Source organism: Gymnodraco acuticeps, unplaced genomic scaffold, assembly GCF_902827175.1.
Source record: "Gymnodraco acuticeps unplaced genomic scaffold, fGymAcu1.1, whole genome shotgun sequence".
Taxonomy (NCBI): Eukaryota; Metazoa; Chordata; class Actinopteri; order Perciformes; family Bathydraconidae; genus Gymnodraco; species Gymnodraco acuticeps.
Window position 1 is genome coordinate 781964 of NW_022990125.1, and position 14953 is coordinate 796916.

At 38.0% G+C, this 14953-nt stretch overlaps 1 protein-coding gene across 3 annotated transcripts in view; it reads left to right on the forward strand.

Moving 5' to 3' along the window:
* Positions 1–14953, forward strand: part of smarca2 (SWI/SNF related, matrix associated, actin dependent regulator of chromatin, subfamily a, member 2) — an 81569-nt gene that overhangs the window by 34444 nt on the left and 32172 nt on the right. For all 3 annotated transcript variants that reach the window (XM_034216621.1, XM_034216623.1, XM_034216622.1), the window contains exons 19-24: positions 1749–1991; positions 3991–4104; positions 6218–6322; positions 7496–7582; positions 8041–8087; positions 11464–11630. In XM_034216621.1, the coding sequence (XP_034072512.1) occupies positions 1749–1991; positions 3991–4104; positions 6218–6322; positions 7496–7582; positions 8041–8087; positions 11464–11630 (763 nt within the window). The remainder of the gene's footprint in view (positions 1–1748; positions 1992–3990; positions 4105–6217; positions 6323–7495; positions 7583–8040; positions 8088–11463; positions 11631–14953) is intronic.

Genomic DNA, 14953 nt, shown 5'->3' on the forward strand with positions numbered 1-14953 from the left:
CTTATCTGTGGTTAAATGATTGACACTTCATCAGGAAAGTGCCAGAAATACTTTGAAAGTCACTTTACTGCCGAATTCAAGGACATGGTGATAACAGAGCAAGTACCTAAATCAAGAGTGAGTGTTGTTTGGGTCTAACACAGCAGAAGAAATCTGTATCTAACCTTAGTGGCAAAACAGCCCCTACAAACATTGAATGAATGTTAACCGTCCCAAAAACGAAATGTATTTAAAACCATTTCAATATCTAGAGTTGTTAGGTATAATGTAGTTTCAGCAGGGAGATCAGCCTCTCTAAATGTAGAACATGTCAATAAATGAACTCTTCACACATATTTCCCTTAATAAACCTGTGAAACAAATGTTATTCAAACTAGGGAGGAACAAACCAACTTAATTACCGAGTTGATAGAACAACAACAGGTTGCGTATTCAGCTGTGTGTGTTGTTTTATAGTCAGTAGACAATGACAGTGTGAAATAGGCAATAAAGTTGTTTTGTTTCTTTGTTATTTTGATCATACAGTGATAACTTAGCTAATTTAAAGCTAAGGCACAAATCTAAGGCTGATTGGCTCAGTATTATGCAAGATAAGCTGTTTACATAGACAAAGATGTTACACACACTCACTTATATACACACACACAATGACTCACACGTGACTACTTCCTTTGGCGAAGATAAAGAAGACATTAGGCGTATGTTGGACATAGTAACATTGCTGCATATGTCCTTCATTTTCTAGACTATGAGCTGTTTTTTGTTTATACACTCAGTGCTGCAGACATTCTTTTTAACATCCCCACACAATGTAGAAAACCCTTCATATTTGCCTTGGTGTAGAACTGTGTGTTTGTGCCTCGGTTTCTGTAAGGCGCTTCAAGGAGCAAGCACTCAGAAACACACGTACACATTTGACAGACTCCTCTTCCACTACAATGCCCGATGTGTGCACAGCACATTGTTCAGTCCATGGTTTGAAGTATTCTCTGGAGGGAAGAGTGGGTCTTATTTGATACTCAGCAGTCAATATTGGCAACTGAGTAGACCCTTTGAATGACTTTATTTCAGGAGCATTTTCAGTTTTTGAATTCAGAAAGCTTTGTATTACAACTACATTTTATAAAACTGCCGTAAGTCTAATAAACTTTGGTGGTAAGTATCTGAAATAATTCATTCTAAGCATAACCTTTGCTGTTTTTATTTGCTTGAATCACTTTTTTACTCTTAATTTCAAGCAACAGTACATCATGTTTTAATGTATAGTACACTCTGTAGATTGGTACATTAGAGAATATTCTAATTGATTCTGTATATTCTATAATGTGAGATACTCCTCGGAATATAGGTCTTAGAGCATGTGTGTATATATATATATATATATATATATATGTTTTTATTCTAAAATGATAAATGTCTATCTTTATTTTTTTGTATTTTAAATGTTTGAAGTGTTTTTGTAATTCTTGTAGATTGACTGTCAAAATGCTGTTGTGACAAAGTCATTTTTCATCTTGGGAGAAATAAAGTACGATTGTCTGTCTATCTAAAAACTTTTGGTTCAAACCTTTTTAATACCATATGAAATGAGATCGGGAAGGAGACACTTCTGATTTGTATGCAGCAGTGCACCCTGAGGTAGTCGTTGCAGAAAATCAAACTTTGCGATCAATAGTGTTCTAAATGAAAATATTTCACTGTTTCAAAGTGTAAAAATAAGGGTATTATAACTCCCCTCCCTCATACAGATTCGTTGGAAGTACATGATTGTGGACGAGGGTCACCGGATGAAGAACCACCACTGTAAGCTGACCCAGGTGTTGAACACTCACTATGTGGCCCCGCGCCGCCTCCTCCTCACCGGCACCCCCCTGCAGAACAAGCTGCCCGAGCTGTGGGCCCTGCTCAACTTCCTGCTGCCCACCATCTTCAAGAGCTGCAACACCTTCGAGCAGTGGTTCAACGCCCCATTCGCCATGACAGGAGAGAGGGTACGTACGACAAAATACTGCCTGCTTTCTTAACTCTGTTCCATTTGCTGTAAGATTAACATCTGAAAGTGGACGTGGGTCATATCGATTTTCTGCAAATGCACTCATTTCGTATGTCCGGGGTTTATTCCAAGTACAAGACTCACATATCACAAAGTTTAATTGTTGTTTTACTTGTGCACCACGACACCTAGTCAAATTCCTCGTAAGTGTAAACCTACCGGGTAATAAACCTGTTTCTGATTCTGAAAGCAAACTAGTCTAACAATTCTAGATTTTTTACAAGATTTGATCCTTTATCAGGATATTGATTCGTGATTTTTAAAACTATTTTGTGTTTCACAAGACAACACTTAAACTCTTGGCTAAAGATCTATAGGGAATTGAACCGTACACTGCTTTGTGACATCATTATTAAATCTGTGTTCATATTTTATACAACTGTATTTAACTTATATGTGCCTGAGCCATGCATCTTATCTGTACATCCCTCTAACCCTGCACCTTTCTTTGTAAATCATTATTTCATATTTGTACATTTATTTCATATTCATATAAAAGTGTCTGTATCTTTCCTCACAATTGCAACAACTGTGATATTGTAATCAATATGTGCATATATTTTAACCTCATGCAAACTGCATTTCGGTGTACAATGCCAATAAAGTTGAATCTAATCTAATAAAATCTAAAAAAAAAATGTAATTTCCCATCAGGAAAGCAGCTTGCACAGGTTAAAAAATATGTTCTGCCTCCCTGGGAGTACTTAGCCTTATTGCCTAGATACAACATGGGTTGTATAATACCTGTACTAAACATCAATGGGTACATCTTTTGAAAGCTTTTTTATTGAGTAAATCAAGACTTACCAGGTGAGACTAGATAAGACAGGACTTAATACATTGTGTGACATGACGAAAAGAACAAGGCAAAAAAATGAAAAAAAAGGTGTTTTATGAGTCTATTTGTGACCCGCTCTATCGAAATCAGTCGGAAGTCGCAACGACTCATTTGAAAATAAACGTGGATTTGCGTACAAAACTATTTTTTCGGGGTTCGGGTGTTTTGTTTGATTTTAAACAAACAAAGTCTTGGCTTTCAGAATCTGAAACTTTTATTTCCAAAATCACACGATAAATACATTTTTGAAGCTTGTAGGGAAGATGACAGCTCTCACTCGCAATCTGCTCTTCCGCAGCGCCGCTTCCCCTCCCTCCGCTGACATTATGAATGTAAGAGTATAGTAATCATAGATAACACGGCAGGGTCCGTTACAGTTTGTTTTCATCTGATTTTAAATAAACAAAGTCTTGGCTTTCAGAATATTAAACTGGTTTCGGCAAATTCAGATGATAAATACAGCTTTGAAGCTTCGGCATAATTACAAGCAGAGAACGGAGTAATTTAACGTCACAGCAAGCATAACAACAGCCGGTGTTTCTCGTGAGTGTTTTCCCGGGAAACAAACACAATACACACAAATGCAAAATTACACAAACTCACACGTATACACACACACACACACACACACACACACACTTGCAAGCTTCCCCCAAACGAAAATATCTTCCCTCCGTAGTATTTTGATCATTTGCTCCGCTAATAATCAATCAGATCGATGGATTCCAGAGATGAGGAAACTTTTTCTCAAAATGATGACTCGGTGACAGTCATTATATAATGTGACATATTTCGCTTAATATTTGGAGTACAACAACAATCCTGATATCATTAGAAAGCTATGAATCTCCTCTTTCCAACAGTGTACAGTATACAACTCAAAATGTGTCTTCCGGTCAATGCGACTGATTTCGATAGAGCAGGTCACATATTGTGAATATGGAGCAGAACCAAAAAAGTTAGTGAGAAACAATTGTTATGTGTTCTTTGTGGTCCTGGGGTTTTAATGTAGTGTTAATGTGATTCTGAATCCTGCTGCCCAGTTTATAAAACACAACATGCTGTAATGTTCTGTCACTTTTCATCCTCTCTTCTCTAGGTCGACCTAAATGAGGAGGAGACCATCCTGATTATCCGGCGTTTGCACAAGGTGCTCCGCCCCTTCCTGCTTCGCAGACTGAAGAAAGAGGTGGAGTCCCAGCTGCCAGAGAAGGTGAGATTACAGTTTAACGTAATTTGATCTAATAATACATACGACCTGCCAAATGGTTAAATCCAGACCACTTGAGTGTCATTGATATTGATATTTTGAACGAAATCCTGCTTCCTGCTTGCTTTGCTTTGTCCACTGGCGGCCCTGCTTTCTTAATACCAGAAGCAAATGATTCATGCTCAAACTGCTTCGGTCAACCTAACATTCATTCATATTAAAATAGTGGGTCTGCATTTGTCCGGCATTACATTAATGCACATTTACCCATCCAACGCTATTCGGCTGCCTTTGTTTTCCTGTAATTCCAGACAATTCATATCCATCTGAATAATGGTTCTCACATACTTTGGGCTGCACTTCGGTGGTCTGTCAGCCCAGGGTGGTTATGGTGTATGACGCACGCAATTTGAGCCACAAGGACCATAAGGGACCCTACGTTACACTGTTTGCCCTAATTGCTTTCATATAGATAGTTTATTCTAGGTAAGCTGTGCTGTTTTCCAGAAGCATCTTAAAGGGAAAATTGACCCAACATTTTTATATTCTTCTCCTACCAGCAGCACTGCAAATCTAAAGTTGAAGAGTTGAAGGCACTCAGCTTGTGCTTCTGTCGCCAAAACTACGTTCTAACAGAAATATAAATGTATTTTTAGAAATCATGACCCAGTTACTTATCCTCAAATTATGTAATATTTAAGTTATATTATTAACGGACCTTGTTGGAAGCAGTTTCATGCAGGAACTTCTGAATTCCAAATGAATTTGTGTGATACTTTGTTAAAGATCACATGTCATGCTTTTCCGGTTATTACCCGTCCCCTTGTGTGTTATGAAGGTTTTTCTGCATGTAAACGGTCTGCAGAGTCAAAACCCTCAAAGTACACCCTGTAGCGAGTAAAACTCTAAAACAGAAAATTCCTCCCCAAAACGCCTCGTTGGTGAAACGTCATCATCCATTTGATTGTTCCGGGTACGAGATTACGTAAGCACGTACCCGGAACTAAATGGACCAATCCGTGGAGCCGTTACGTTACGTCCGTGGAGCCGTTACGTTAAGCCCCCGCTGATTGGTCCAAATTGACCAATCCACGGACTTCCTCACACACTCAGTGCAGGCAGCTCTGCTGATTTCTCCTCCCTGGCTGCAGGCTGATAACAGACAGTTGGGATCGCAGCAAAATTCTCTCTGCAGACCCATTCTCTCTGCAGACCCATTCTCTCTGCAGACCCCTTCTCTCTGCAGACCCATTCTCACAGCGTTTATCAAACTTTTTCTTACTCAAGTGTCTCACTTATTATTTTTACTTCGGCTGTGAGTTTGTGTGTGCTCAGGATGAGTTTGGCTGTGTTTCGCTGTGTATCGCTAAACAAGGAAACGACACCTCCACGGAGCTCAGCGCGATTCACAACGTCCCGACCAATCAGGGAGGGTGGGGCTGGAGCTATTGGAGCTACAACGAGCCGTTAAAGGCAGAGAGTGAAATTCAGTGAATACACGTAGTTTACAGAGATGCTGTTTGAGAAACCAATGTGAGTTTGGAAAATTGCACAATATAAATCTATTCTAGTAGACCTCAACAATGGAATTATGATCAGTGGAAATGGCCATGACATGTCTCCTTTAAACAAACCTGTAAGAGCGCTGTTGGAGGCAGCCTGCAATCTAAGAATTGTATTGGCAAAGACTGCTCCACTGAGCGTATGACATTAAGAACTTCACTTGAACTTAAAGAAATGAACTTTGAGCAGCAGCAAAACCAATCAAAGTGTACTTTCTTTAAAGAGAATTATAAAGGGCAGATAATTGGACAGACATACACAAAGTTACTTATAAAAGTATCCAGCATTGCCTTCGGCATCACAGATAGCTGACGTTAAGAAGAACTACATCAATTACTGTTGGAAAATAGAACCAGTTTCTTAAAAAAGCCTTTAAATAATTGAATAATCTAACAATTTAAATGAAATTAATTTGACCTTTAGAGGTCGTACCAGTTGTAAATGTATATAATGTGCCTTTTTTTCTTGTTTTCAATTACTTCCAAACATATTTGCCACTGAGAAGGCACCACTGTTTCACTGAAGCATTCTTTATTATTGTCATTCAACACAGGTGGAGTATGTTGTCAAATGTGACATGTCTGCCATACAGAAGGTTTTGTACCGCCACATGCAGAGAGGCATCCTCCTCACTGACGGCTCAGAGAAAGACAAGAAGGTAAATATACACAGAACCCCCCCGGCTTCACAGTATGTCTGCGCTTTGTTTTAATACCAGTGTGTGACATGCTGTGTCAAACTGAGCAGCATGGCTTAGAGATATTTACTCCAGAGGATAAAGGGTATATTTCAGAATGTGAATTCCTTCATTCGTCCCACAGCGGGAACATTTACGTCATTGCAGCAGCACAGGTGGAAAGAAAAAGGGAAAAAGAGTATACTTGTACAGTATACTGCTCACATGAACAAATAACCAAAAACCAATAAGTACACCACGGTAAAAAACTGTATTACCTGCAAGATTTTTCTCTGAGGTTCTTCAGTAATATTAAAGATACGTTAAACTGCTTTAATGCAGACATGAGTCCTTAAATCAAGAAATGAGTTAGCATTTCACCACTTTTGGCTCCCTTGTTTTGAAGTCAATTATTTTTGCTTGTTTTTGATTAAATGCATAGATTAATGTCCATGTTTTTATTCCATAAAAGACATCAGTGGATACCCCACTCCTGAATGTCCGAAGCCTCTGTGTGTCCTCAAAAATGGCCATGTGACTAAATGAGACAACTAAACGTAATCCCTCCGACCATTAGCTGTCTTCAGCTTAGAGGTGGTGACGTTAGTTAAAAACATCATGTGACCACGGTGTAGGTTGTTTATAGCCTATCGTTAGCTTTTGACTTCTAGTAATTGTATTTACTCTTTCGCAAATCATAAACGTTTTGTTAATATTTGGAGAGTATCCTGCTGAACTAAACATCTACGTATATTAAACGTGTTTACCGGAGATCTTACGTGCAACAGCACTCCAAGATCCAATGGAAAAATCCCATCACTTTTTATCGAGGGAGCCCTTGTGACGCATTCTGCACCTCTCTATGAAACGACAACATGAAAGCTATGCGACAATGTGAAAGAAGTAGCAGAATCACTAGCTCCCCTCGACTTTGAAGAGCTTTACATTTTCATGTTATTTTTTAGCTGTCAACCCCCAACACATTTGGTGAACTCTTACCAATCTCATATTTCAGTTTTACCGCTGCAGGCAGCTGTTAATCAGTCACAAACGCTGACAGACCAACTGTTATTTCCAGTTTAAACTCACATCAAGACAAATATCATTGTTTTGAACTGGCGTTTCATTTATTTTATTTGTTTCAATTGTCCCAAGGGCAAAGGAGGGTCAAAGACCCTGATGAACACCATCATGCAGCTGAAGAAAATCTGCAACCATCCCTACATCTTCCAGCACATTGAGGTGAGTGTTAAAAGCCTGTGAATACTAATAGTGGAAAATATGACACTGGGTTCCACTTGTGCATGTCTCTATCATTTACATATTCTAATTGTCAGCTAATTGCATATTCATTACCTTCAAAGATATGGGTTTCATTTTTCAAGGAATATTTGTCATATTAATCCAAATGGCTTCCGGTAAACATTTTTCTGGGATGTTGTCGTCACGAAAGTTTTATTTTCTGAAATCATTGTATTTTAGTTTGATATTTGCTGGGCTATACTTTAAGTTCTACATACGAAAACAATTGTAAATATACAGATTTAATTCGACTAAAAGTCGGTCTGAATTTATAGAGTGCTGTCTCTTTCTTTTCAAACAGCTCAGATAATAGTTCGGAAGGTTATCTTTAGGTCAGCTACATTTAAATATGTAATATTGTTACCCTTATTTAAACTAGTTAATATTCTCTGTTGTAGGAGTCTTTTTCGGAGCACTTGGGCTTTCCAAATGGCGTCATCAGTGGGTAAGTTGTTCAAAAAAACACCCTCCTTGAAAACCACATTGTAATATTTTCTGAGTTAAAGTCTTTGAACATAAACCTGGGAAGTGGTCAGCTAAGCGTTGAAAGCGAATATTAATCACACTAGTCAGAGTGGAGGCTGACTGAGTTTCATAGAGAGGCAGTTTGACGAGGCGATGTCCGAGAGAGGAAGGGAATTGACCTGAGGCACAAAACACAGTAATAATAGATTCAGGTAAACACGATAAAATGTTAACAGAGCAGGGAAAAGGTGCTTCCCGGCTGAGCACAGCCTCCAACAATTGGTTTTAAAGTATTTTGCTAAAACTTTACTTTAACATACCATATGAAACATTTATGGGCACAATAAAACATTTGACATTTTGAAAAACACTAAGTAAGTGTTTATTATCCTACAGTATTAGTTAAAAATATATATTTTCTCCCACTAAACTGAATTTAACTTTATTGTCTATTATCTTTTTTTAAAACCAGCCTTTACATCTGGGTGCCCATAAAAAGGATTGATAATTGGGGATTAATACAAAAGTAAACTCTTATATTTGCTTAGAGAATAGTTTCTTATGAACCAGTTATTAAATGTTTATATACTGCTAATAAATACTAACAGGGGAGTACATATCGTTGGTGGTATCAGGTAAACACAGCCTCTGCGGTGCCTTAAGTTCAAACAATAGCATACAGACAACAAACAGACTTATATGGATATATATATATATATATATATATATATATATATATATATATATATATCTGAACATTCTGTCAAAAAGAAGCTGTTTACAGAAATGCAGTTTTATCTTTTCATGTGTTTCTTTCTAAACAACATGCATACAGTCACAACCAACAGGTCTGACATTTATTCACAACATTGTGTGCAGCGGCATAGTCAACGTTTTTATTTTTGACTTTGTTTGAAGCTCATTAATGCGTATAGTAGTTTCCCACCTGATAAGAGTATGCAATCGAAGTTGAAATGTGAAAAAGCCAGTGTGTCAGGTGTCTATGCAGTATTTACATTGATTTTAAGCATTACAATATATTTTTGCACCTCAATCCGTTTAATTGTTTGATTCATCTTAGTATGTCTGAAATAGTGCAGTTATGCCTCGGTTAACTTTTTTGGCCATTTGGTTGCAATCCTTAGTGCAACTTCTCTGTCTTGAGAATTAGCATTTTCACAAACACACTTTAAAACCCACACTTTCAAATTTAATTCGACAGAAGGTCAAGTGTGGGGGCAAAAACGGGGTCAGCCAAAAGATTAAATAGGTATTTTTGGACAGACTTAGGGACAGAGAGAGTGACCTATTGAGCGTCAACTAAAAAAGTTATATAAAACATTTTGTGGCTCCAGACGGAGCTTTATGGACTCTGAAAAATGACATGAGGCAAAGTCGTTAATTCTGAAGACAAGTTTGAAAAAATATCAAGTTGTGGAGTTGGAGAGAAGTGAGCTACTACTAACTATTGGTGGTCAAATTGAATAGTGGGAATTAAAGCCGCCAGTAGGGGTGTAACGGTATCCGTATTCGTCCCGTACCGTCACGGTTCAGACGTCACGGTTCGGCACACGCAGTCACACGACGAATACGCCTTTTTTTTAGAGTGGGAAAAAAGTCATTCAGGGTAGTATCCACTACACTATATATAATCCAGGGGGCGGTATTGCGCCTAAAAGCTGTTTGCCAGCCGCCCTTAAACAACAAATGAAGAACAAGAAGAAACACAACAACAAAACGAACAAAATACAAGAAGAAGAAAAGTTAGTATGGCGATTTCAGATAAAACACAGGAGCTAGAACCCACCTGCTTCTTTTACATCAGCTGTGTGGGAACATTTCGGGTTCCCCGTGGACTACAATAACGGTGGAGTGCGAGTGGTGGATCGGACGAGGACGGTGTGTCGGCGTTGTTCGACAGAGGTGCGTTATGCTAATGGTACGCCAAACATGCTAAATCATATCAGAAGGCATCACCCAGATTTGCCGGAGCCCGGCAAAAGACAGCAGCAGTTCAACAGCTGATCCCCTGTTTTTAAGAAACCAATAGACATGAGAGCCGAGAGACCAAAATAAATAACGGAAGCTTTTGGCATATGTTTTTCAACGACTTTGCGCTCTTGAAACACTTTCTTATTATTTATGATGTCATATTTTCAAGACATTCTTTTTAGTTTTACAGCTTGATGAAACCTTTTTGTTTGACATCAGCCATTATAGATAATATGGCCATCTGAGTGTGTGTGGTACTGTTTGTGGTTTGTTTTTAACTGTTTAATACAGTTAATTATTCAAAATGTCAGAGTTCTTTATTTTTAAACTGAAACTTGCACTACTGTTCAAACATAAATAACAACAAACCTGGAATTATGCATTTGGGACTTTTTTTTGCTTTTTCTTGTTTTACCGAACCCATACCGAACCGTGACCTCCAAACCGAGGTACGAACCGAACCGTGACTTCTGTGAACCGTTACACCCCTAGCCGCCAGTGTTTGATTAGGAAGAAGGCATAAATAATTGAAATGCTTTTTTAAAAGCTAAACTTATCTGTGTTTTACTAGCATGTTGGAATAGTTATTTTGAGAATGTTAGCATGTTGTTGTGAGCATTTAACTCAATCACTGTCACAGCGATAAGAAAATCAGCACCCGAATGCACACTGAAACAAAGAGGCAGCTATGAAAGTACGGAGAAAAAAAGCAAGCTTTATGAAATGAAAGCTGGTAGAAAAACACAAAACAAACACCGAACGAGAAGGCAAGGTAGAAAAAAAAGAAATGTAGCAAAACAAAAACGAGGAACAAACAGGAAGACTTGGACAACACTAGAGGGTACACAAAGAAAATCCAGAATAACAGGACAGGACAGGAAACCAGGAACTGTGACAGGCTGAACCACATCAGGGAAACGTTGATAACGAACTGACAGGGAACACTAGGGAAAACGGACGTATACACACACAAGACTAATCACAAAGACAAGACACAGCTGGAGGAGGCAGGAAAAAACCCAAGGGCAGCAGGTGATCTCCATCAGACAATCACACACAGGTGGAGAGAATCAGCACACAACTATTACAAAGGCAAAAAAAGAAAGCCTAAAGCACAATTACATTTTAAACTATAACAAGAAACATTAAACACAAAAACCAAGATCAAAGCTTGCATGGAATAACACCAATGTCACAGAAACATATCAAAGAGGTTGTCAAACAAAAAAGAACTTCAGGGCATTATTGGCCAATTGATACAGCTGTCAAAATAGATGCCATACTTTATAACCAATACAGGCGTAATGATGACTAGTGTGACACGTTTTACCAGTCTATGGTTTTCCCTCATTACCCCCATCCAGGCTGGAACTGTATCGAGCTTCGGGGAAGTTTGAGCTCCTTGATCGCATCCTGCCCAAACTGCTTGCCACCAACCACAGAGTGCTGCTGTTCTGCCAAATGACCACTCTCATGACCATCATGGAGGACTACTTCAGCTACCGCAACTTCCAGTATTTACGTCTCGACGGTAAGCTCTCACCTCTACTTATGTTTCTAAACTCTGTGATCATCAAATCTACAATGTATAAATATCAATAATAGGTATTAGAAATGTGCTGACATGTTGTCCTGACACCAATTAATCCATACATATCAGCCAAAACAGAAGGTTATAAAGGTAGGCGTTTTGCAAACTGTTTCAGGGGAGGCTCATTCAATCGAAGTGAACAAATATGATATAAGTTATGAAAAGAAGACCGAATAAAAAGGCTTGAAAGTGTGTCTTATTAGGTAGAAATTCCTATTTCGAGTAGTTTTGGGTAATTTTACAGTGTTTTCCCCCACTTTCCTAGAATATATTAAACTACATATAATCCAAAACAGAAGGTTTTAAAGGTTCCCTATTACAGGGGTTCCCAAACGTTGCCATGCCAAGGACCCCCATATAGCATTATCCTCTGGCGGGGACCCCCCTGTTGCAATTTATTTTTTTGAATGAGTACATTATGATGGAAAATATGACAAATTAATCATACAGCAGCTTAATACATTTTCTTAATATATATTTGTATTAATAATTAATAATCAGTTATTCTTCTAAAAAAAATATATATTTATCTTTTGTTTGTCATTCATTACATTGATTGTGTCTTCTGTTATAAACATTCTTAACACAATATTAAACAGTAATATCAACAGTGAACATCTTTTTAAAGTGATTTCTGTCTTTCTAATATTATATAATTTTGAACAGTAATATGAACAATTAACATATATTTTTAGCATTTTTGAAAGCTACTTATGCCTTAATAATATTATATATAATATTCAACAGTAATATTAACAATAAACATATTTATATTCGTATATATAAACATCAATATTTGCTACATCCGTGCTCTCATCCAGCTGCAGAGCGAAATATTCACTAGCTCTCACTTGCTCCAAAAGCTGAGCAGATACTCAGTTTCACTCTCAGTAGCGGCAGCTCGATTCTGATTGGCTTGAAGGGCGGTCGTGACATTTAAAAACAATAAAATAAAATATTAATAAATACAAAATATTAAAAGATTGGCATCAAAGGAGGACACATAGATTGATAGATATGCAGTTATTAATAACATCTAAAAAAAAAAAGAAAGAAGATTCCCCTTTCCCTCAAACTTTGAAAAACACTGCCTTATTATACTCTTTTTCAACAATGTATTATAGGTCTCAGATATATAAAAAACATGTCTCTGAAGTGTTTGCCTCGAAATACCAAACAGATCATGCATTGTAGCGTCCCATAAACCCCTCTGTTTCCGCCCTGTTTCAAAAGTGCTGACTCTGTGTTTGTAGCTTTAAATGCAAACGAGCCGCCGCTGGCTACGCGCCTCTGTGAACTGTTTGGTTTAAAATACCACAATGGTGCTCTAGGAGGAGATTCAGGTGATAAGGTGGGGGGGGTTACCTTGGTTGGTTATTGGCTAATGGTTGCACAAGCCAAAACAACCTTGTGACATCATAAAGTGGCCAACATTGGATCAGCTAGGTTTCGGACAGGTTTTATGTTGATGGATCAAGACAAAAAGTGAGAGAAGCTTTTTTCCTGAAACTTTCAGAATCTCTTAACACAGAGGGGACACATGTTTATGTAAAAAAGACAGGAAAAAAGATTTTGCATAATAGGTGCCCTTTAAAGGTGGACGCTTCACAAACAGTTTCAGGGGAGGCTCATTCAATCAAAGGGAAAAAATATGACATAAGTTATCAAAAGAAGACTAAATAGAAAGGCTTGAAGGTGTGTCTTATTAGGTAGAAGTTCCTATTTCGAGTAGTTTTAGGTCATTTTACTGTTTCTCCACCCATTTTCCTAGAGTATAATACTGTAAGCTAACAAATGCTTTAGGGCAAATCTCTTTTATGTATCAGTGTTGGAAGGCATCCAGTCTCTGACTTTGGAAAGCCCTTGGCTTAAATAAAGCAAAATCCAATGGTTCCTCTCCTGCAGTCTACTGAGTATTGTCCCCCTCAGCCTTCTTTTGTCTGGTTCAAGTGTTCTCTGCATGCCTTGTGTCTGTTCTCAAAGATCATTTGTAAAGAAAGAAACAGCTCTACTGAGTTCTGTTTCTGCAGTTCAAACAAAGTGAGACCTCTTCTCTGGGGCACACCGATTTCATAAGAAGCTTTCTAGTCAAGTCAATTTGATTTACACAGCCCAGTCTCACACATTTGCCTCAAGGAGCTTTATATAGTACACCCTCTCCTTAGAGACCCTCATTTTGAGTAGGTAACCTCTTAGCAGGACTTAAGTGGAAGAAACCTGAGAAAGAGCCGAGTCAGATACATATTTATTCAATATAGTTAGTTATGGGCCTTGGAATTGGCAGATACCTTATAGGACTAGAATCATGGTTAAGACCCTACACCTTTTCTATATACAGTCTATGCCCTAAACACAATTTGGATGATCTTTATGAACTTTAGGATATATTTGCAATATTCATAATTTTAAAAATTCATAAAAATTATAATTCATAAAAAGCGAAGGATATGCTCCTCTGAAAACTGTTATATTATGAATCATGTAGTCTATTATTGCTTACAAGTTCATTGAAAGTAAGGATGATGAGGGTTGCATCATCACACAACAGACAAATACTAGAGAATTAAAAAGCTCTTTCCAACTTCCAAAGACAAACATGATCATTATCTGAGATTAAGTCCGATCTTGTGTTAGTACTTTACTTCTTTGTTCCCTTTATGTATTTGGTGTGTTAAAAAGATCAATTCCTCATTTGTAATTCAAATGTACGCGGACTAAAATAATAATACGCAATATTCTCATTAAGATTCTCATCACAGTATGTTTGCTGAGAATAATACCCCACACTTTGCATTTTAAACAACAGGCAATCCTTTAAGCCACTAAGTCTGGACTCAGAGACCTGAGTTCCCTGAGGAGATTCATTTTTGTGCAGTTTTTGAAACATAACTAAATGTGCAATGTGATCTCTCTCCTCATTTCCCCTTGACTGCTGTGCGCGAGTGACGGTTGAGGCATTTGTCTTCGCAGTTAAAAGAAGCACATTATGGCAAACAATAAGAGCTTGTCTCGTACTTGTGTGGTCTTAAGTTTGAAGGGAGCAGGGACCTGTTCCAAAGAAATCTGTGATGAACATGCAGCCTCACACATCTTTGCAGCAACTCACAGTTTAGAATGTTATGTATGATTGGTGAATTCATTCTGGATTTTGAAAGAAAGTAAAAGGCGCTCAGCAGAGACCGGCTGGGAATGAAACACAGACTGTCAGTGCCTTCAGGCTCACTAGGCTGATGTGATTAACTAGAAAAGTGCATCAGCATCTT